At 41.0% G+C, this 23257-nt stretch overlaps 1 protein-coding gene across 2 annotated transcripts in view; it reads left to right on the top strand.

The window, feature by feature from the left end:
• The window catches only part of SPON1 (spondin 1), a 595298-nt gene extending 577241 nt beyond the window's left edge, over positions 1–18057 (top strand). Inside the window, exons 11-16 of one of the 2 annotated variants that reach the window (XM_054971838.1) lie at positions 1369–1551; positions 1632–1802; positions 1910–2077; positions 9599–9763; positions 10789–11052; positions 14901–18057. In XM_054971838.1, coding sequence (XP_054827813.1) covers positions 1369–1551; positions 1632–1802; positions 1910–2077; positions 9599–9763; positions 10789–11052; positions 14901–15064 — 1115 coding nt within the window. In that variant the 3' untranslated portion in view covers positions 15065–18057. The remainder of the gene's footprint in view (positions 1–1368; positions 1552–1631; positions 1803–1909; positions 2078–9598; positions 9764–10788; positions 11053–14900) is intronic. The other variant, XM_054971839.1, reaches the window with a different exon arrangement.
• Positions 18058–23257: the final 5200 nt, after the last annotated feature.

The following is a 23257-nucleotide window of genomic DNA, read 5'->3' on the forward strand; positions in this document are numbered from 1 at the left end:
TAGGGTAGGTGTTAAGATTGCCATGGAAACTCGCTGCCAGTTACACACTCTTAGCCTAACCTACCTCACAGAGTTGTTGTGGAGATAAAATGAAGGAGAGAGTTACGTAAGCCATGCTGGGTCCCCATTGGGAGCACGGATATAATGATGATATCAGAGAAAAGACCAAATGGCTCTTCCTGGGTTAGTGTTACAGGAAATATATTTGCAAAGGAATTAAAATATCTTTATTTATCTTGCAAAATTGATGTCCATGCTCTAGGTTCAAGAAGGTATGACAAAGCCTCTGAAGGATCAAAAAGTGTTTAAAATAAAAAGCAATTAAAAATCTTTGATCAATGCATTTCTGAGTAGCTGAGCTGTGAAAATAAGAGTCATGTATATAACAGACAGAAATGATTCCAATGTAGAGAATGCCCTTGGTAAAGTCTTTGCTTTGATGGAAACAGAAAATATGTGTCTCCACTCCCTCTGACACCCTGAAGTGAAATGTTATTGGGGCATTGTGCCCCGTGCTTCTGTCAAAGATCATGTATAAGATGCTCCGCCATGCTTTTATGTCAGCTAAATGATCCTTTTTGAGGTGCACCGCACAGCAGATTTTAATGGGGGGCATTTTGGCTAGGTAATGAAATGTGAGCAAGATTCAAATCCAGTAGCACCTGAAAAACAAAGAAGTGTTTCTGGAAAGTCAAGCATCCTTTGTTAGCTGCTCTTGAAAGCTTATACCCTGGAAACTTCTTTTGTTTTTAAGGTGGTACTGGACTTGAACCTTGCATCTCTACTGCAGATCAACATGGCTACCCACCCTAATAGAATGTGTAATTTTATGTGGACAAGATTTGAGACCAGTAGCATCTTAAAGATTTTCCAGGATATAAAATTTCAAGTGTGAGAGACTATACACAATGAGTGTATGTAACTACAAAAGAGTAAATTGAAAGATTCCAGCTCTCTCAGCCCCACCCACCTCACAGGGTGATTGTTGTGGGGATAATAATAACATACTTTGTAAACTGCTCTGAGTGGGCATTAAGTCATCCTGAAGGGCGGTATATAAATCGAATGATGTTGTGATGATGATGTTGATGAGTGTGCAGAGTGCAAGTGGCAGGATACTGTGAGACCACTTTGGGGCATAAATGAGAACGTATAATAGAATATGCTGAAGGACAGTTAATAAAGAAAAAGGTATGCTAGCATGAAGAAGGCAGATTGGACAATCAAAGCAGAAAATGTATCAAGAGGAACTCCTCTATAATTCTTAAGAGTTTCTATTTGTTATTTAGAAAGCCATTTTCCATGTTAGCCATTGTAATACCCTCTAGCAATAAATTCCATAGGTTAATTATGTCCTCTTTTTTTTAGATGACACTCCAGAAACCTGCATCTATTCAAACTGGTCTCCATGGTCAGCCTGTAGTTCTTCCACTTGTGAAAAAGGCAAACGAATGAGACAGCGAATGCTTAAAGCTCAGCTGGACCTCAGTGTGCCATGTCCAGAAACTCAGGACTTTCAACCATGTATGGGCCCAGGCTGTAGTGATGAAGGTAAAAGAGAAGACACGGGGAATAATTCCTTAGGTTAATTGTATTTAGGGATCAATTAGAAATTGATTTTGGTATTTCAGATGGTTCCACATGCATGATGTCTGAGTGGATAACCTGGTCCCCCTGCAGTGTGTCCTGTGGCATGGGAATGCGATCAAGAGAAAGATATGTGAAGCAGTTTCCTGAAGATGGCTCTATGTGCAAAGTCCCTACTGAAGAAACAGAGAAATGTATTGTAAATGAGGAATGTTGTAAGTATTTGGTTTAACTAAAAAATCTATTTGTTGTGAAGCATTAAATAACCCCTTTTTAAAAATAGTGCCATTAGACTGATCTTCTGCTTTTATATGCTGACTAGCTCCTAGCAGTTGCCTGGTGACAGAATGGGGGGAGTGGGATGAATGCAGCGCCAGCTGTGGCATGGGAATGAAGAAACGGCACCGAATGATAAAGATGACTCCAGCTGATGGATCCATGTGCAAGGAAGAAATCACAGAAGCAGAAAAATGCATGATGCCTGAGTGCCGTAAGTATCTTTGACCACTATTAGGTGCTATAGCCATCTGTCACAGCCTGCCAGATGGAAAACATTGGCATGACACTCTTTTGTATGTTTTATCATGCTGGTAGAAAACCATGGTTTCCCTGATTTGCTGGGTAATGAACACAGCCCTGTTGCCTTGGCAATGGTCATGAGTTCACTCTTCCTTCAACAACTACCTCTTTACATACAGTATTGTGCCTTTTTGTAAATGGGTGCAAAGTTACTTTTCACAGGGAACAAGAATTGCCTCTCCCCCTCTTAGTCCAACACTACCCCAAATTCACTTTGGTGAAAGAACGACCATTTGTAAACAATTACTATTTCGATTGCCTTTAGGTAGCAATCAGGTAGGGAAGTTTTACATATACTAGTTTGCTTAGTTATATTCTGTCTTATTGCTTTGTTCAAAGCAGATTTAGAAATACCTGTTGAAATAAAATTGTTCTTCACATGACAAATTAAAACAATTTCTAATCAGTAACATCAATTAAAATACAAATCTGCACAGCCACAGAAATTTCCATTTGCCCTAAACCATGCCTCTAGCACACGTATTAGTTTGGAAATACTCTGGAAAAGAGGCCTGCCTCTCATGATTTGAGAACGATTACTACTGAAAGAGCTCTTCTGACCACATCTGGAAGCCATGTCTATTAAACTGAAGCCATAAAAGATAAAGAATGCAACCTCACTGCAGAAGTTTCAGATAGTTCACTGGTGCATGAATTCATTCAGAGGAAAGCTGTCCATCAGCTATGTGGGTCCAGTTGAAAGGCTTTAAATTATTTGAACCTGGAATAAGCAGCCAGTGCAGCATCAGAACTGAATTCATACACATACAGCATCAACTCTTGCCACAAAGCAATCAGACACATTTTGCACTAATTGAAGATTCTGGGTTCAAGGCAGAGATCCAAAGCTTTACTGAAAGCAATGTATATTTGAGTACGATGGTTGTTGGGGGTTTTCCGGGCTGTATTGCCGTGGTCTTGGCATTGTAGTTCCTGACGTTTCGCCAGCAGCTGTGGCTGGCATCTTCAGAGGTGTAGCACCAAAAGACAGAGATCTCTCAGTGTCACAGTGTGGAAAAGATGTAGGTCATTTGTATCTACTCAGGAGGGGTGGGGTTGAGCTGAGTCATTCTGTAAGAGTTTCCCAGGGTGTGGAATGCTAATGGCGGGAGGCTTCACTGTATCCTGAGGCGGTTCTTTTGCATATGGATTGGTGCTTGATGTGCTAATCTTCTCTGCAGGGCTATTGTCGGGTGTGGAGTGTTTTGTTGGCCTGGTGTTTTTCAGAACTGGAGCCCATGCTCTGTTCATTCTTAAGGTTTCTTCTTTCCTGTTGAAGTTTTGCTTATGCTTGTGAATTTCAATGGCTTCCCTGTGCAGTCTGACAAAGTAGTTGGAGGTGTTGTCCAGTATTTTGGTGTCCTGGAATAAGATACTGTGCCCTGTTTGAGTTAGGCTATGTTCAGCCACTGCTGATTTTTCAGGCTGTCCAAGTCTGCAGTGTCTTTCATGTTCTTTTATTCTTGTCTGGATGCTACGCTTTGTGGTCCCGATGTAAACTTGTCCACAGCTGCAGGGTATACGGTATACTCCTGCAGAGGTGAGGGGATCTCTGCTGTCTTTTGCTGATCGTAGCATCTGTTGTATTTTTCGGGTGGGTCTGAATACTGCTTGAAGGTTATGCTTTTTCATAAGCTTTCCCATCTGATCAGTAATTCCTTTGATATATGGCAAAAACACTTTTCCTGTGGGAGACTGTTTTTCTTTGGTTGTTTGATTCATCCTGGGTTTGATTGCTCTTCGGATTTCATTTCTGGAGTAGCCATTTGCCTGAAGTGCGTGGTTTAGATGATTAATTTCCTCATTGAGAAAGCGCGGCTCACATATCCGTCTTGCTCGATCCACTAATGTTTTCATTATGCCTCTTTTCTGTCGGGGGTGGTGATTGGAGTTTTTGTGTAAGTACCGATCAGTGTGAGTTGGTTTCCTGTAGACCTTGTGACCTAACTGAAAGTTTGCTTTGCGGATGACCAAGGTATCCAGGAATGAGAGTTTTCCCTCACTTTCTTTCTCCATTGTGAATTGTATGTTCAGGTGGATGTTGTTGAGATGATTCAAAAACTCCATCAATTCTTCCTCCCCATGGCTCCAAATGATGAATGTATCATCCACAAACCGGAACCATACACTGGGTTTGTGGGGTGCTGATTCTAGAGCTGTTTTTTCAAAATGTTCCATGTAGAAGTTTGCTATAACTGGGCTGAGTGGGCTCCCCATGGCCACCCCATCCATCTGTTCATAGAATTCGTTGTCCCATTGGAAGTAACTGGTTGTCAGACAATGATGGAATAAGGCTGTTACATCCTCTGGGAAAACCCGATTAATCAGTGCAATAGTGTCTTTTACTGGAACCTTGGTAAACAGGGATACAACATCAAAACTGACAAGTATGTCTTGTGGATTGAGTTTCAGAGAACTGATTTTGTTGATGAAATCTGCTGAATCTTTGATGTAAGACGAGGTTTTCCCGATGTGGTCCTGCAGGAGATCTGCCAGATGTCTAGCTAATTCATATGTCGGTGAACCAATGGCACTCACAATGGGTCGGAGTGGGACTGAATCTTTATGTATTTTGGGGAGTCCATATAGTCTAGGTGGCTGTGCTTCTGTCTTGCATAGTTTGCTGTGCGTGTCGGGATGTAGTGAGGAATTCTTGATCAGCGCATTTGTTAGCCTGGTGATTTTGCAAGTGGGATCTCGTTTTAGTTTTTTGTAGGTGGAGGGGTCCAGGAGTTCCTTAATCTTCTTTTTGTATTCCTCCGTTTTCATGATCACTGTAGCATTGCCTTTATCAGCTGGTAGAATGATGATGTCTGGATCTGCATTGAGGGTCTTGATGGCATTTCTCTCCTTGCGTGTTATATTGCTGGTGGGAAGCTTTGCCTTTCGTAGAATCTTGGCTGTCTCTCCTCTTATTTCCTCAGCTTCCTCTTCAGGTAGATGACGGATGGCAGCTTCTACATTTGCATGACCTACATCTTTTCCACACTGTGACACTGAGAGATCTCTGTCTTTTGGTGCTACACCTCTGAAGATGCCAGCCACAGCTGCTGGCGAAACGTCAGGAACTACAATGCCAAGACCACGGCAATACAGTCCGGAAAACCCCCAACAACCATCGTTCTCCGGCCGTGAAAGCCTTCGACAATACATCGAACACCTCTACGGGGAGGAAACATTCCAACAGACCCGAAGATTGGAAACACTTCGGAACAAGAAAGCACATCTACTCTGTTCTTTGACCTTTCTTCTACGCTGCAGGGACACAAGAACCATTCCATCCTTTCTCACAACTAAAAGAATCTTCAAAACCACACAGGCGAACCGCATTTATGACCGTCTAGAACAGGCCCTCTTACGTGAGAGAATCCACACTACCCGCAGAGAACTTGCTGCCACAGACAAGGAGCTATTTTGCTTGCATATCAACACCAGCCATAAAATGAGAAGTCAGGATTGGGACAAGGTTGATAATCTCACCTACAGGAAGATGGAACAAGTGTTTACCAACCACACATCCAGACAGAAGCAGAAGTTTAACAAACTACAGGAAAAAAGACAGACAAGCCCAATGCTCGACAATGCACGCATTGTCATCAATCTGACAGACCGTCAACTCTCACCAGAAGAAACCTCCATCTTGGCAAAGGGAGGAAACTTTGCAGTCACCCCCACCAGAATTCCTGTGGAAGACATCATTGCAAATGTAGAAGCTGCCATCCGTCATCTACCTGAAGAGGAAGCTGAGGAAATAAGAGGAGAGACAGCCAAGATTCTACGAAAGGCAAAGCTTCCCACCAGCAATATAACACGCAAGGAGAGAAATGCCATCAAGACCCTCAATGCAGATCCAGACATCATCATTCTACCAGCTGATAAAGGCAATGCTACAGTGATCATGAAAACGGAGGAATACAAAAAGAAGATTAAGGAACTCCTGGACCCCTCCACCTACAAAAAACTAAAACGAGATCCCACTTGCAAAATCACCAGGCTAACAAATGCGCTGATCAAGAATTCCTCACTACATCCCGACACGCACAGCAAACTATGCAAGACAGAAGCACAGCCACCTAGACTATATGGACTCCCCAAAATACATAAAGATTCAGTCCCACTCCGACCCATTGTGAGTGCCATTGGTTCACCGACATATGAATTAGCTAGACATCTGGCAGATCTCCTGCAGGACCACATCGGGAAAACCTCGTCTTACATCAAAGATTCAGCAGATTTCATCAACAAAATCAGTTCTCTGAAACTCAATCCACAAGACATACTTGTCAGTTTTGATGTTGTATCCCTGTTTACCAAGGTTCCAGTAAAAGACACTATTGCACTGATTAATCGGGTTTTCCCAGAGGATGTAACAGCCTTATTCCATCATTGTCTGACAACCAGTTACTTCCAATGGGACAACGAATTCTATGAACAGATGGATGGGGTGGCCATGGGGAGCCCACTCAGCCCAGTTATAGCAAACTTCTACATGGAACATTTTGAAAAAACAGCTCTAGAATCAGCACCCCACAAACCCAGTGTATGGTTCCGGTTTGTGGATGATACATTCATCATTTGGAGCCATGGGGAGGAAGAATTGATGGAGTTTTTGAATCATCTCAACAACATCCACCTGAACATACAATTCACAATGGAGAAAGAAAGTGAGGGAAAACTCTCATTCCTGGATACCTTGGTCATCCGCAAAGCAAACTTTCAGTTAGGTCACAAGGTCTACAGGAAACCAACTCACACTGATCGGTACTTACACAAAAACTCCAGTCACCACCCCCGACAGAAAAGAGGCATAATGAAAACATTAGTGGATCGTGCAAGACGGATATGTGAGCCGCGCTTTCTCAATGAGGAAATTAATCATCTAAACCACGCACTTCAGGCAAATGGCTACTCCAGAAATGAAATCCGAAGAGCAATCAAACCCAGGATGAATCAAACAACCAAAGAAAAACAGTCTCCCACAGGAAAAGTGTTTTTGCCATATATCAAAGGAATTACTGATCAGATGGGAAAGCTTATGAAAAAGCATAACCTTCAAGCAGTATTCAGACCCACCCGAAAAATACAACAGATGCTACGATCAGCAAAAGACAGCAGAGATCCCCTCACCTCTGCAGGAGTATACCGTATACCCTGCAGCTGTGGACAAGTTTACATCGGGACCACAAAGCGTAGCATCCAGACAAGAATAAAAGAACATGAAAGACACTGCAGACTTGGACAGCCTGAAAAATCAGCAGTGGCTGAACATAGCCTAACTCAAACAGGGCACAGTATCTTATTCCAGGACACCAAAATACTGGACAACACCTCCAACTACTTTGTCAGACTGCACAGGGAAGCCATTGAAATTCACAAGCATAAGCAAAACTTCAACAGGAAAGAAGAAACCTTAAGAATGAACAGAGCATGGGCTCCAGTTCTGAAAAACACCAGGCCAACAAAACACTCCACACCCGACAATAGCCCTGCAGAGAAGATTAGCACATCAAGCACCAATCCATATGCAAAAGAACCGCCTCAGGATACAGTGAAGCCTCCCGCCATTAGCATTCCACACCCTGGGAAACTCTTACAGAATGACTCAGCTCAACCCCACCCCTCCTGAGTAGATACAAATGACCTACATCTTTTCCACACTGTGACACTGAGAGATCTCTGTCTTTTGGTGCTACACCTCTGAAGATGCCAGCCACAGCTGCTGGCGAAACGTCAGGAACTACAATGCCAAGACCACGGCAATACAGCCCGGAAAACCCCCAACAACCATCGTTCTCCGGCCGTGAAAGCCTTCGACAATATATTTGAGTATCTTCAACATACTGATGACACAAAAGTCCATATGTAAAGACACTATTTAATGGCCTAATAATCTGTTTTCCTGTAATATAGATAAAATAAGTTTGTAAAATTTCTTTGGAATAATAAACATGCATCAGTTTTAGGAGAGGGCAATGATGCACCCTAATTCGGATCTTTATAGATCCTTAATATGTAAAAATTGTTCCTCCCGCACCCCTTATTTCATAAGAGATACACAGATAATTCAGAAGAGCAAGATTTGTACTGATGAATGAATAATCGCTTACATTCTGTTTCTCACATTCTAACCCCTGTATTTTCTTGTGCCCTGAGCATTTTGCATCCATTCAGGACAAACACTGAAGGCTGCTTAGACTGAGGCATTTCACACTACTACACCTCATAGGTTTGCAATTACTCCTGCAATTTGTCTCTTTTCAAAGTTGTTTCAGCTAGCTGCTATTGTTGTTCTTTCATCAGTTTAGACAATTGTCAGAGAGTTTGAAAGAATTCTTATAGACAATTCCAATATAGACAGTTCCAAAGAAACCCAAGCACCCCAGTGTTTTCCTTTGAAAGCTTTAGTTCAGTACATGCGTCTGCTAACACATTTTCTCTTCCAGATGCATGAGACTCACATATCATAGGCTGAGGTTGTGAATGCCATATCTAGAAGTGAATCAGTATGGTCCACTCTACTACCTCTGGATTCTACCACCTCATTTTGCTGCATGAGTAAACACCACCTCTAGTCCTAGCAAAATAGGGCAGAAAGTAGAGCTTAGGGAAGTTGAGGTCAAATAGTTTAAACATAAAAGAAGGCAAAGATAAATATCAATAGTGCAGTGGGAAAGTACAAATGTATTAATGAAATACTAAAATCCTATATGCATTCCCCTGTAGCTTTGTCAGAAGATCTCTAAACGTGTTCGTCTACAGCGCATTTCCCACAGCTGAAAACTGCTGTAGATAAACACATCCTCTAATGAAGCTATGGTGAAACATATAGTAGCTTTTTAGTATAAATTTAAATTTTCTCTTTCAGCATTTGTCTTTGCCTTCTTTCATCTTGGTGACTTGGTACAGCCTTCTTGTTTTGCTTTCAATAGCTTAAGAAAAAATTGAATCAGAGAATAATGCTATGAAGACAAGAAAAGGCCTAATAGAGCATAGAAATTGACTCCATAGATATTCTTCCACTACAGAAGTTCATAAATTTTGAAAAATCCGAAGTTATTTTCTTCAGAATACTTTCATGCATTATGTTCCCAGACTGAATAACTGTACTTTGTCCCTGGGAGTATCTGATAGCCACACATGAATTGATTTTGCTGTGAGATCACTAGGATGACTCTCTCAACACCAATATGAGTAGACTCAAGGCAACAAGATTTCTTCTTGAGTGGAAATTCCTCCCACAGTACCAGTTCATCAAGCATTTTCCCATTTCCTGATGCCTAGATAGAATTTTTAAATAGTTGCTACATTTCTTTCCTTTAAATTAGATACCATACCTTTCCTCCCACAGTACCAGTTCATCAAGCATTTTCCCATTTCCTGATGCCTAGAGAGAATTTTTAAATAGTTGCTACATTTCTTTCCTTTAAATTAGATACCATACCTTGTATGCTGTCTCCGTGGTCTGAGTGGAGTGACTGCAGTGTAACATGTGGGAAGGGGATGAGAACACGACAAAGGATGCTGAAATCTGCTGCTGAACTTGGAGACTGCAATGAGGAGCTGGAACAAGTGGAGAAATGCATGCTACCAGAGTGCCGTAAGTTTAGATGTCTGATGCTTAGAAGTTAATTTAACTGTGCCCCATCCCTTTCTTCCTACTACCTAGGCAACACAAGGTCCACTTTCCCAAACAGATGGTTAATCTGACCATCCAGTCCTAAACAAGAGTTATATCTTCCTAATCCCACTGAAGTCAATGGGTTAAGACGATGCAACTTTACTTAGGATTGCACCGTTCATTTTGGATCAATGTAGAAGATTCCAGACTGTGCAACTGACAAAACATCTTTCCGTAGTAGGACAGAATAACCTATTCCTCTTTAGAGAGATCACAAGTGAACAATCATGTGAGACTTTGAGAGGTCTTCTCTGCTACCGGGAAGTGATCAAAATGATGTCATGGTAATATTATTTAGCATTTATGCAGCACATTTCAAGTGTTCAAAGCCCTTCACATATAATTCTTGTATTACCATTATCATCCCCACTCAAGAAAATTGTCCAGCATCATTCAGTAGAAAGCAAAGAAAAGAAGGGTAATAGCCCCATAATAAAGCCCTTATGCAGTTCTATGCCTATGAAATGGGATAGATTGTGCTCAGTATAGTAAAGAGTCCAGTAGCACCTTTAAGACTAACCAGCCTTATTGTAGCATAAACTTTTGAGAACCACAGTTCTCTTTGTCAGATGCACTTGTGCCCAGTGTCTGCAATGTTAAAAAATCAGTATTGGGTCTCTTCTAGAGTGCCCCAATGAGCATTTCAACTTTTCCCCATTCAGAGTTAACTTCAGAGTAATGTGAATATACTCTCAAAGCAAAATAAAAGTGTTCTAGTTTTTAACAAGAAAAGCTCCTAGGTAGATTGTGCCCAGATCTACTAGTATTCCATGAGTGTTTGATACAGATTTTGAGTAAGTGACATTGTGAAAGTTGCTTTGAGATCAAGAAGAAACATACATATGTTAACAGTTACACTAAAAAGAAGCAAATCATCATTTGCCTTTAACTAAAATTCGTTAGCTAAGTTTGTTCTAATAATATTTCTCCTTCTTTCTATGCAGCTATTAACTGTGAATTAACCGAATGGTCCCAATGGTCAGAATGTAATAAGTCTTGTGGGAAAGGTCATATGATCAGGACAAGAATTATTGACATGGAGCCCCAGTTTGGAGGAGCACCATGCCCAGAAACAGTACAACGCAAAAAATGCCGAATAAGAAAATGTTTGAGAAATCCCAACATTGAGAAAAGGCGCTGGAAAGAGCCTCGAGAGAAAAGGAGAAGTGAGCAAGCAAAAGACGATGTTGATGGTGAGCAATTTCCAGGTATGTGCAGTGCACATTGTATCAAACCATTGTATAACTGTTCTGGTCAAACATGAAACAGATTGCTTCCCATCACTATAATACTAAATTTTCCCAGCTAATCAATCCTGAACAGCCACTTGAAGATTACTGGAATGCTAAGTGTGTTAAAAAATATGGCTTGTTGTGATGGAATTCACCTTAAAGGGGCTTTCCTAAGTGCAGCAATCAGAGAGCTGGAAGGGGAAGAGTTAACAATTGCCTCCTCCTCTCTGATTGGCTAGTAAGAACCAGCCTTCAGGTTGACAGTTGGTTGCTGACAGGATTTTGTTTTCAGAAAGAGTGTGTGTGAGTAAGTCTGACGGAATGTCAGCCAGGCTCTCCTCTGGAGTGAAGTAAAAGGAATCTTTTGCCTTAACTGTAATATTATTGCCCCAAGGAATAATTCTAGTTAAGAATTCCAAAGATAAGAGTCAGCACATTTACACAGCCACGAGAGAGTGTGTTGGCAAGAGTGATAGCGTAGTGAGTTGAGACTCCTTGTCAAGGCAGAAGCAGAAGAGTCTTAGGAGAAGAAAATTAATTCCTGCCCAGTTTCTAAAGGGGGTTTGGCTCTGAAGAGGACCCCAGGTCTGTTGTGACAGGAAAACAATTTTAAACTCCAGGAAACCTGAGAACTCTGTGAAGAAACATTGTTGCTGTAAATAAAGAATTAAGTAAAACACTCCGGTCCTTCAACTGTTAAGACCCAAAAACATCAGAAACTAAGCTTCAAGGAATATTACTCATGTAATCTGTACTATCACCAAATTCTACCTCACTCCTTTCATTCCCTTATTCACACTTATTCTATCCCTGCCTGTTTAATAAAGTTGTTGGGAAATAATGGCCAAATTAATCCATTTTTCTCTAATCTGTCTGAACCTGTTACTCAAATAGGCAGTCTCTTAATTAGTTGGGGAATTAGCCTAAAAGAGAAGTGAGAGGGGTAACTGAGATTCTCCACCTATATTTATGAAGTTTATTCCCTTAAGAGAACTATAGGTGTAAATAGTTCTTGATGACCCTTTGAGCACCGGATGGGAAAAGCTACCAAGTTTGGTGAATAGCATCAAGTGGTACTTGATCAGGGTAAATGGTTGATGAGGAAGTGATGCAAGGAATAGATGAGATTAGTCAGGAGTTTCTTGAGAGACCTCCTTGTACTAAGTTGTGTGTCTCTCTGGGATGTGAAGGGGATCTTTAGTCAGCCAGCTGCTCTGATTCTTCTGCTAACATATTTTCCTGGCTCCTGATTCAGTTTCGTTTTCCTGGCCATGTCGGACGCTCCTCTCCGCAGGTCCGGGAGGAAACGTCTGAGCAGCCTGACCGGGCAGTTGACCTGTGAGGGTTAACCCCCAGGACTCCCAGTGAGGGAGGCAGGGTCCGGAGCGCTGCGGGAAGAACCCCCTGAAAGCAATGCAGGGGGTAAATTGCCTGTTTGCTCCAACGGAGGCCGGCAGACTTGCGCAGCACTTCGCGTACTGCCAGGCCATGGAGAACGGCAATAAGCAGATTTAAGGTGAAAACCTGTAAGTAAGCGAATCCCTTCTGATTTCTAAGCGTATGCGAAGGATTGGTGGTAGTTGAAGCTAAGAAGGCGTGGATTTTTTCCCCTTCACGGAGTTTCGGAACTTAGTTGGCGCCCCCCCTCCCCTAAGATGGCGACAAAAAAGCAGAGCCCTGCGATGAGTAAATCGGTGATGGCGATGTTACAGGGGAAGGGGGAAACCCTGGAAGAGATGGTCAGACGAGCGGTCTTTGAAGCTATGCAGCCCTTTGTAGCGAAGCTAAATGAAATGGGGCAAAAGGTTGATTCAGTGGAAAGCGAAGTGAAAACCATTAAAGAAACAGCGTCTGGAGCAGAGCAGTCTGCACGCGAAAACGCAGTACTCATGAAAGCAACAAGTAAAGAAGTGAAGCTCTTGGAGAATCAAATAATAGGATTACAAGTGGACCGTGCCCAAACGGTACTGTGTCTCCAGAATGTAAAAGAGGAGCAAAGTGAAAATCTAAAAGATTTGGTGTCGGAACTTTTGGCGTCATTCGCAAAGGCAACTAAAGAAGATTTAAAAAGCGATATTTTGGAAGTCCGTCGGACATCTTCAAAATATGCAATGGAGTGTCAGCTGCCTCGCGAGATTATTATTGACTTTTCATCTAAGAAGACTCGGGACACCATCTTATATAATTCATATAATGTGGACTTGGACTATCTGGGCAATAAGGTTAAGATATTGAAGGATGTTCCATTTTTGGCTTGTAAAAGAAGATTTAAGTATAAAAGACTTGCGGCTTTCCTGAGGAAATGTGATGTAAAATACAAATGGTTGTTTCCAGAAGGCATCTGGTTCAGATACTAGGATCAAACCTACAAGATAATATCGGAAGTACAGCTGAGAGACTTTTTGTTTAACCATCAGGAGTTTCAGCAAGAAGAAAGTCCAAAGTCTGAAGGGGAGAGTGGGGGGGGGGAGGGAACGAGCGCAGCTATTGTAGCTGCGCAGAGAGAACTGATACTGAGACGCAGGGGGGGGGGGGAGAAGACCTGATCCTGAACGTAGTCTGTATTTTATAAGATCTACCAATCTGATAGCATGTTAGAAAGTTAACTTTAAAGAAAAATTGCAGCATGAAGGGAATACAAGACATGTAGACGTAGTGTGTGTTTTCTGTTTATATGTTGCTCTTCCCTTTTCACCAGTCCCCTTTTTTCCCTTTATATTTCTGTAGGTTTTTGTAGTTTTTATGTTAGAAATTAAAAATTAAAAAAAAAATTAAAAAAATATTTTCCTGGCTCCTACCTGGTTGGCATCCATTTTGTTTCATTTCAGGCCAAGCAGGGTCTTGCATGTATGCTATATAAAGAAGGGTATTTATAATTTCATATCTATAAACTGTTCCTCAGTGGGAGGATGTCAGGTCTTGCCAGGTACTTTCCCAATCACTTCACTGCATCACTCCAGTGTATGAGTTAAAGATTATTTTATTAAGGAAAGATATCAGTTTCAAGATACTGCAACATGATTATTGACCGGAATGCCTAAAGACAGGAAAGTCAGTTCAATTATAGGTCAGTGTCCCCTCCCCCATGAGGGAGAAAGTCAGTTAGGAGTTTAGGTGCGCTTCGCCTGGGAAGAAGGGAGGGGGGAAGGAGAGGAGCACTACTCAGTCTGTGCAGTAACTTCAAGGACACATTCCCAGGCTCAGCAGGGACTAGGAATCAAAACACTTTGCCTGAAAGAGAAGCAGTTAGCAACAGGTTCACACAACTCTGGTACCCTCTGCACTCCCTCAGAGGTACTGAAGCCAAACACATATGAAACAGAAAGCATGAAACATGGCAGATATGCTGGGGCTTATCTGGCAGAGGAGGGGTCTGACCACTAACAAACTGGATTAAAGAATATTACCTAGATTTTGGGAATCTCAGATTTTTGAGGATCCCTAAATCCAGGATCCAGATTTTTGTTTACACCCCTAGATACTGTAGCTGAGACCCATGAAACCCAGATGATGTATGAAATTATTTATGCTAAGGAATTCCCATAGGAGTAATCTACAGCCCAAAAAAACATGCAGCCTCAAAGCTACAAGTCTCAATATTTGTTTTGTATATCTAAGCACAAGACTTTAAAATTGGGGGGTTAGGAATTGAAATAGAACCATAAATAATAAGTATAAACAATTAAAAGCGATATCTCAGTAACCACATCATATCAGTTATTCTCTCTGTGTGTTTTTCTCTCTCCCCACATCCAGAGACCTATCCAGATTAATGTGAATTGACTCTCAAAATAAATCTCTCTCTGTCTCTCTTTTATTTTTAGGTTGTAAGATGAAACCATGGACTGCTTGGTCAGAATGTACGAAACTATGTGGGGGTGGAATCCAGGAGCGGTTCATGACAGTAAAGAAGAGATTCAAAAGCACTCAGATCACTAGTTGCAAGGATAAGAAGGAATTAAGAGCCTGCAATGTTCACCCTTGTTAACAAAACCAGAGGCTTTTGAATAATGCACTCTGAGAGAAATGTAAAATCAACCTTGATTTGATTTTTTTAAAAAAAGATATAAATTGTGTATATTAGTCTTCATTTTTGCAGTGTGGTTTGCTTATTAGTCTTGCTGGTGCAAGAGATATATTTTATAAATATTTCCTCACAGAAGAATGCTGAGAGTTGCTTGGATGCTCCAGCTAGCCCTTAATGCATAAAATTAGTGATGTCATTGTGAAATCCTATAACTTTGAAATGATAGACATCTCTGTGGACATACCATGGTCATAGAAATATTCCCTGTAAATACATGGGATGCATGCATACATGACATTGCAAACTTAACTATCTATTTGGATCCAGTTTCAGAATATCCAAAGCAGTGCCTCTGTGATTACAAAACTGTGCCAAGGAAGTATTTGGATAATCCTGGTTCAATAATACTACAGGTGCATATTCATCTTTACTATCATGGTGTAAAAACTGCATTAATAGAAATTCTCTGTCTTTTTTATTCCTTCCTGAAAATACTAGGTTCTCCAATAGAATAAATAACGTTTTTGTTCTTCCCAGATTGAAAAGGGAAATCCCAGTTTAAACAGTTCACAAATGATTAGCCCTGTGGTAGGGAACTTTTGTTGTTTGCATGCCACATGTAAATTAGCCACCACATATTTGCACAAGGACCTGTGCTGGGTGGTCAAGAACAGGCAGGTTAACTCTCTCCATGCAGTTTGGTTAAACAGATCTCAGGAGCTTCATAGGAAACCATGGGCTTCAAAAAGCTGAATCAACATACATATAAAATCCAATGTTTAAATATCCACTACATGGGAGAATCTGTCCATTCTAGAGCTTTGGAATATTTCAGACCTCATACTGCAGAGCAACACCAAAGAGGAATAGAAAGATTAGTTTTCTCCTGTTCCTTACAGAGGCTGCTTTTGCTTCATTCAGACACAGTACAATGACCATAGATTTCTACTGCAGACTTCATTGCTATTGTCTTTTGTTTCTTCTAATTTCTCTGCCATGTTTCTCAGTCAGCATATGCAAACATCAGCACAACTAGGAATGGTCCTAGACTAAATTGTGCCCAAGACAAGGAGAATCTTTGATCATTTTCTCCACTGAACACAACCAAAATGGCATTATACAGATCCTATGAACTTTTGTTTAAATGATGTTCAGTTCTCTCTGGGTTTGTCATATTGAACTCAAAAGGATCCTCAATGAGAAGAAAACTCTTTCAATGGATTGTACACACTGCCTTATTTACCCCTTGCAACTAGCCTCCCAGATTCTTGGCATCTTCTCTTCTGATAGGCTTTTCCATTCTCAAAACTCAGACTGGCTTGTTGATGGCATATCCTTGTTAGAGTTAGGGTGTACCTGTGGAAATTTATTTTCAGATGTACCACTACTTTGAGGAAAACAATTCTGGAGTCATTTCCAGCATAGATTAGCCAAAAAACAATGGAGGGCCAAGGGCCAAATATAGTGGATCTGGAGTACTGTTTGGTGCTGGAAAGTACTGAGCAGAAACATCATGAAGGAAAGAGTACACCTATAAGACAATATGTGAAAATAGGTTGATATTCTTTTTTCTTTTTTTGCATCTCTGTTTCTCAGCTATTTAAGATTTAAAAATTATACATTAATTCCCCAACATTTATATAATTATTCAGTCAAAATATGCATGGAATATGCATTCAGTGGCATATGCTGAGTTGCATTAAATTGCAAAAAAGTTTCTTTATGCTATTCTAGTATTAAATGGTAATAAGGAAAATGGAAAGAGTGCTGGTGACATTGCACTAAGAAAGAGTTCTGTGATTTCGATAGAGTTAATTATTCACTTTTCACTGCTTTCCATATTTGACTGCCATAGGTAATTGCTCAATGTAGATGCCATTAATTTTTCTAATATCTAATGGTGTTATGATTGGTTGATTGGTTGATTGGCTGACTTTTCCAGTGATTAGACAGCATGAAATATCATTGGCCTTTGAAAAAAAAAATCACTTGGGGCCAGACTACAAGTGACGAATGACACAGGTTGGACACTTGTCAGCTTCCCTCAAGTTTTGATGGGAAATGTAGGCAGCTTGGCGGAATGTTGGATAAGTGACAGTTGAAAAGTCCATTGGACAGCAGTCTGAGAGCCAAGCTGCGAGACCATGATGCGTACATTTCCCATCAAAACTTGAGGGAAGCTGACAAGTGTCCAACCTGTGTCATTTGTCACTTGTAGCTTGGCCTTGAGTCTGTTACTGAGAGCACAATGGTCCCAGTTCATGCTGCTGCATTTCTTCTAATGATGCAAGGAAAATATTCTAGCTTGTTATTTTTCATTAAAAAAAAAGAAAAATAGTACTGTGCCAATCACTTTCAATAGAACTTTACTCATGACAACCTTCTACTGATTAAAATTACAGTAAAAATAACTATAGCTGAAGTGGGGCCTTTAACTTAAAGACAATATTTTTCTGATAAAGGAAGCAAACCCCAAAGCTATATGGAATGCATAGAATTCTTGCAGTGTTGCTGTAAACCTAGTATTATATTATTTGCTATCCATTGGTCAAGAACAAACCAAGCTGGTTTCCTTATATAATCTATGTTGGTTACATTCCATCTGCAACTGAAATCATAGCTCTAGGAATTTTATACACCTCACTTTCCACTTACTAGCATTCTCTTATTTTCTATTGTTACATAATCTGTAGAATATTTACAAGCAATGAAACAGAAATATTTGGGGACTTACATGTACAACAGGTTTTAATAAAAGCCACTTGATTTTTTAAAACAAACAAAAAATTATCTTTGTTTTTAGAAATTTTTTTTATGTTCTTTTTTGGTTCACGATGGGATTTCTGAAAAAGCTGTCATGGATATATTTCTTACCAAAGTCTTGTGTAGATGTTTTGTATGTAGTTGTCTGGCTAACACATTATTATTTTGGAATAAAGACATCTTTATTATGAAAACAACAGGCATTGATTGTGTTTCTGTTTAATGGTACAAGTACCAGATCCCTGTACACCAAAGTTAGCAGAGTTTTCTCTTTACTTATTTTTCATTCATCTTACAATGTTTATATATTAATACCATCCATGAAAGAAAGAATGGATTGATTTTGGTCCTTCTTGGAGATTTAAACTATGGTTTATGCCTTTTACTCTGCCTGAATGGGGTATTGCCAAATTAGGCATTTATTGCTTTCTTATAATTTTGTACTACTTTTCAACCACAATACTTCCCAAAATTGTAAGGAAAGCTATTGGGCAAGATCTGTTTTATGTAGTTTGACATGGCTATGATGGATGTTTCCCCCTTCTGCATTTTCTGTATCACCAGCAAGTTGTGTGTGAAACTATCCATATGAAGAAGCTGTCTTATACCATGAAGAGCATTTATCCATCTAGCCCAGTACAGTCTACTTGAACAGGCAACACTTCTACAGGAACTCAACACCTACTACCTAAGATTAGGAGTTGAACTTGAGCTCCACTGCATACCAAATTGGTGCTCTATCAGCACCTCTATCCCTCCCCCAAAGTACACCATTCAACCTTTTTTTATATTGTGCACCTTTTACCCAATCTCAGCCCCACCTTTGTCACAATTTTGCTATTATTTCGTCTCTTGCCTTGATCCATTACATAATTTACAGAGAGTCCCAGAGAGGGCTTGAATTGTGCCAGGACTTGGTTCCATTGTCTCATTTCAATGGCAGAGCTCAACCTTAGAAACTATGGGGGAAATATGAAGTGGCATGGTCTTTGAACAAATATTGCAGAGATCTGGCAGATGGAAGGAAACAGCTCACTTACAGTAGGGGCGTATATAACGAAATTCCCAAGCTGAAGATATATGTGGCAATGGTTTGTGTCTGAATAAGGGAGCCTTGAAAGCTTACACTCTGGAAATCTTGTTGGGCTCTAAGATGCCACTGGACTCAAATCCTGATGGAAAATACTGTTTCTGATAATTACTGTGATTTCCCAGAGCAGTAACACAAATCCACAATGTTTTGGGTTTATGAAACCCCCTCCCCACAAGAACACAGGGTTTTTTGTTTGTTCAGGTGCTTACCAAGGGTGTGTGATTTGGTATTTAGTATACCAAATCACTGTTGATTCAGTATTATCTGGGAATACCAAAAATATTAGAGAATCCCAAATAAAATCAGGATACCAATTTTAAAAAATGCCTGATAAACATGAATATATTCAGGTTTATTCGGCAAACGCAGCTATAGTCTTTTTAAAGCTGGCTGGCTGCTCTTGCAAGCTCTTTTCTCTGCTCAACCTTCCAAGATGTTAATGGGCTTTTCCCCCTCCCTAGGGAGAGGGGAGTGAGGCAGGAAGGAGGGGAAGTAAGTAAATGAGTAAGGTTTCCCATTTGCAGGCTTCCCAGACTTGTCTGGTAATGAATTGTTGTTGGTTGTTGATTCTGCTGGACTTGCAACACTGCCTTTCCATGCTCCAGTTTGTTTCGGTTTGGTTTTTTGACATGGGTTCTGTTGGGATTACATAGTTTGGGGTTGGTTCTGCTGTGTCTCCATCGGCCCTGGGTTCTGTCTGAACTGGGTTCTTTGAGTGACACTGATTCTGTTGGGCTTGCAACAGTGTCCTTGATTGCTTCAGGTTGGTCATGCTATGATTCTCTTAGTTGACAATGGTTCTGCTCAGATTCTCTTTTTTGATGTTGGTTCCACTGATGTGCTCTTGGTTCCCTCCAAATGGAAATTTGGTTCTGGTGGGCTTTGTTGTTTCAGCTTACATTGAGACTTGCATTAGGACGTGGTTTTTGACCAGGGGTTACCCCTTCACTTTAGGTTTCTTTGCCTAGAAAGCTTTAGATATGTTTTCCCAATTGGTAACAATGGAGAATGGCTGGGGCCACTTTGTTCAGGGGCCCATAGAATTGAACCCCTGGGTCTTCCTGAAACTTGGGAATAATGGCCAAATATATTTGCTATTCTCAGTTGAAACAGAACTTGTATCAAGAATCTGTCACGGATATCAGGAGTACCAAATATTTATGGTATTCCCAAATACCAGATCTGAATTAAGACATTTTTTTTTTGCTGCACCTCCCTAGTGCTTACCAGCCATGCAGCATGAACTCCTAATATCCTGGGAAATGGCATTTCTCCCTTCCAATCAGGTTCTTGCAAGAGAGGAGCACAGAGAACTTTATTTATGGACCAGTAGAATTTGCCCCCCTTTGTTCATTTTGCCTGAACTTGACAGTGCTTTAGTGGACAGACAGAAAAAGCACCATGCCAATTTTAGTGTCATTTGGTTGCAAAACAGACACTCTAGCCACACACACACACATCCCACATAGGAAATAATGGCGGACCAATGGGAAGAGGTGTTCTGCAACAGAACCCTTCCTCACTTTCTGAAAAGAAACAAACAACAATACACAACAAAAAGGCTGGTGAATGCAGTTTTAGTGGAAAGGTTAAAAAAAAGTCACTCACTGTAAGAGTAAGAAAATGAAACAAATGCATAGAAGTTTTTTTTTTAATGCTGGTGGCCAACCTGACCTCTCTTGCTAGGCTATCACTTGACCACCATTTTAGGAATGAAAAGAAAGAAGTGCGGCTAAGCAGAAAGGCAGCTACTTGGGGGGGGGGGTTGAAAAATCAATCCCTTTTGTTAAATTTGCTTAAAACTTAAGGCTTTAAAAATATTATAGGTAGGACTCCGTTCTGTGTTTATTTAATGTTATTATCTTTAGAAACAGTGGTTGCAGACTCTTGAATACATACCCAATTGAAAGTAGTAGTAGTAGTAGTAGTAGTAGTAGTAATTGCACACTCTTCTAAACAGATTAGTGCATCACTCAGAGCGGTGAACAAGTTAGTGTTATCATTATTCCCACAATACAGCTGGGGAGCTGGGGTTGAGAGGAGTGGCTTACCCAAGGACACCTACTGAGCTCATGGCAGTACTGGGATTTGAACCAGTAGAGTGCTGATTCACAACGGAACCACTTAATCACTGTCTTAAAACTCCAGAACCAAGAAAACCACATGGATTTGACTCTCAAAACTTATCATTATTATATAGCTTGCATTTGTACTGGTCAAAGGCTGAGTAAATAAATTGATTGATTGATTCCCAAACCAGTAATATTCTCCAGAAATAAGCAATGATACAAATTCCACTATCAGTCCTAAAGCCTGGATCCAAAATAATAACAAAACTTTTCTCATTACACATCCCTAAATACTCCACCAGTCTTCAACCCCTGAAGCACTGCTCTTTCTATGTTTTCTCTCTTTTAAGTTCTCTGTATATGGGAGATTTTTTTGTGTTGGTTGCTTATATTTCCTTTGGAGGAGGAATATGTGTTGTTTTGTTTTTGAGTTCAATGTTTTAAAAATTCTGTTTTAAAAATCTATTCTTCTCTTTTCCAACCCACATCTCTTCTCATTGGTTGTTTTAAACAAAATCAAGTTGCATTTTACAATTGTTATGATCCATGATGGGAACCCAGTCAAAACATAGAGTGGCACAGAAACTCATTTATTTTTTCTAGAAAGTAAGCTCTGATTCCCAGAGAGAATAATAAGTGGTTAGAACTGAGGCAGGAAACGTAACTGTCAATGCTACATTATGCAATACCAGAGAGTTCAGAAACAGTTTATACTGATTTAATTTCCTTGCCTCTTGATAGGTACTCAGAAAATGCCATCACATATCCACTTTAATCACTACTGAGAGAAACTGTACATTTTCATCAGTTTCCCCCTTAGAAAGCAGTGGCTTTACTATGGGACGAAGAGACTTTAGCAGCAAACTGGAATACTCTTAAGATCCTTACAAGATGACATTTTCACCACCTGTCATTCTTCACCCTGCATGAAAACTCATTTAAGGCCTTTATCGCTAGGCTTTCAATACTTCCTGCAGTGTTTTTCAGTGTTGTGTGAAACAAAGCAATTACAGTTCACCTGAATGATATTTAGCATCCTCCCTTCAGTTTCCTGGGGACAGAACAGTTTGTATCTTAACTGATGCATGCCATTAACTACACAGTAGGAACTAGGCAAGAATGTTCTTTACACTCTCAAGCTGACAATAAAAATCTTGCACTGTTGACTTTACAGTCTTCAACAACTTTTCCAAAAGGCCCAATTTAATACTGTCTTCTCCGCTGCCAGCACCCAAATACCAAGGTTCAAGGGAAGGAGAAGGAAATTTAGCAAAATAAATATAGCAGTCACAATTCTGACATTCGGCCAGTTCTAGCATTATAGCAGCATGGTGAAAGACAAAAACAAGCTCTTCCTGTCTACCACACAGTTTCAGAATGTGCCACACCTTCCATACATGTAGCTGATAAACAAAGATCCACATCACATGATATTTTTTGAAAAGCACACAGATCAGGCCTTGATGAGATTTTATGTTCAAGTGTACAAGTCAGTTTACATTGTATGCTGTCTGCATGGTCCATGGTAGAGGGCTGAGACATCAAGTGTGGCTAATACAGCATGGTGTATTACTTGATGTCTCACCCTCTACACAAACATACCACATGAAGAGGGACGTTTAGTTATCCAGAACACCTTTAGCCATTGTAGATGTAGGGACCCTCTGACTCACTTGCTGCCCAGCGCTGAGTGGGCAGCGGGAGGCGGGGGAGAGCGGCGGCAAGGAAGACACAAACCAGCAAAATGGGGTTAACAAGGCCACAACTTTATTAAACCGTTACAAGGATAGGAGCATTGGCCGCATAGGGATCGGATCCCTCATCGCCTGGCCCGCCTGCCAGGCAATGCCCTCCAGCCCCCGCAGGCCGCCCTGCGGAGGGGAAAACCAAGGGATGGCAGTTGGCGGGGTCAATCGGGTGTACACCCCTTATTGACCCCCCGCCACCTGGGAGTGAGGCTTTCTGGCAGGCCCCCGAGCTGAGCCTGCCCCCTGACCTCACCCCTGAACCCCTTATGGGGGTCCCCATAAATGGGGGTTAGATGTGGCCGCTAGGCCCATCTCCCCCCCGGGGGATCGGATCCCAATGCCAACCCGCCCAAAGTTGTGACAAGAGAACTCAACCAGAATGATACATCAACAGGAATGCACATCATACAGGGAGTGGTGGGTGGGAGATCGGTAGCGAAGGCGCGAATGCCGGGGCCCCCTCGGCTGCTTCCTTAAATGG

This window comes from Eublepharis macularius, chromosome 2 (genome assembly GCF_028583425.1).
Source record: "Eublepharis macularius isolate TG4126 chromosome 2, MPM_Emac_v1.0, whole genome shotgun sequence".
In the NCBI taxonomy this organism is placed as follows: Eukaryota; Metazoa; Chordata; class Lepidosauria; order Squamata; family Eublepharidae; genus Eublepharis; species Eublepharis macularius.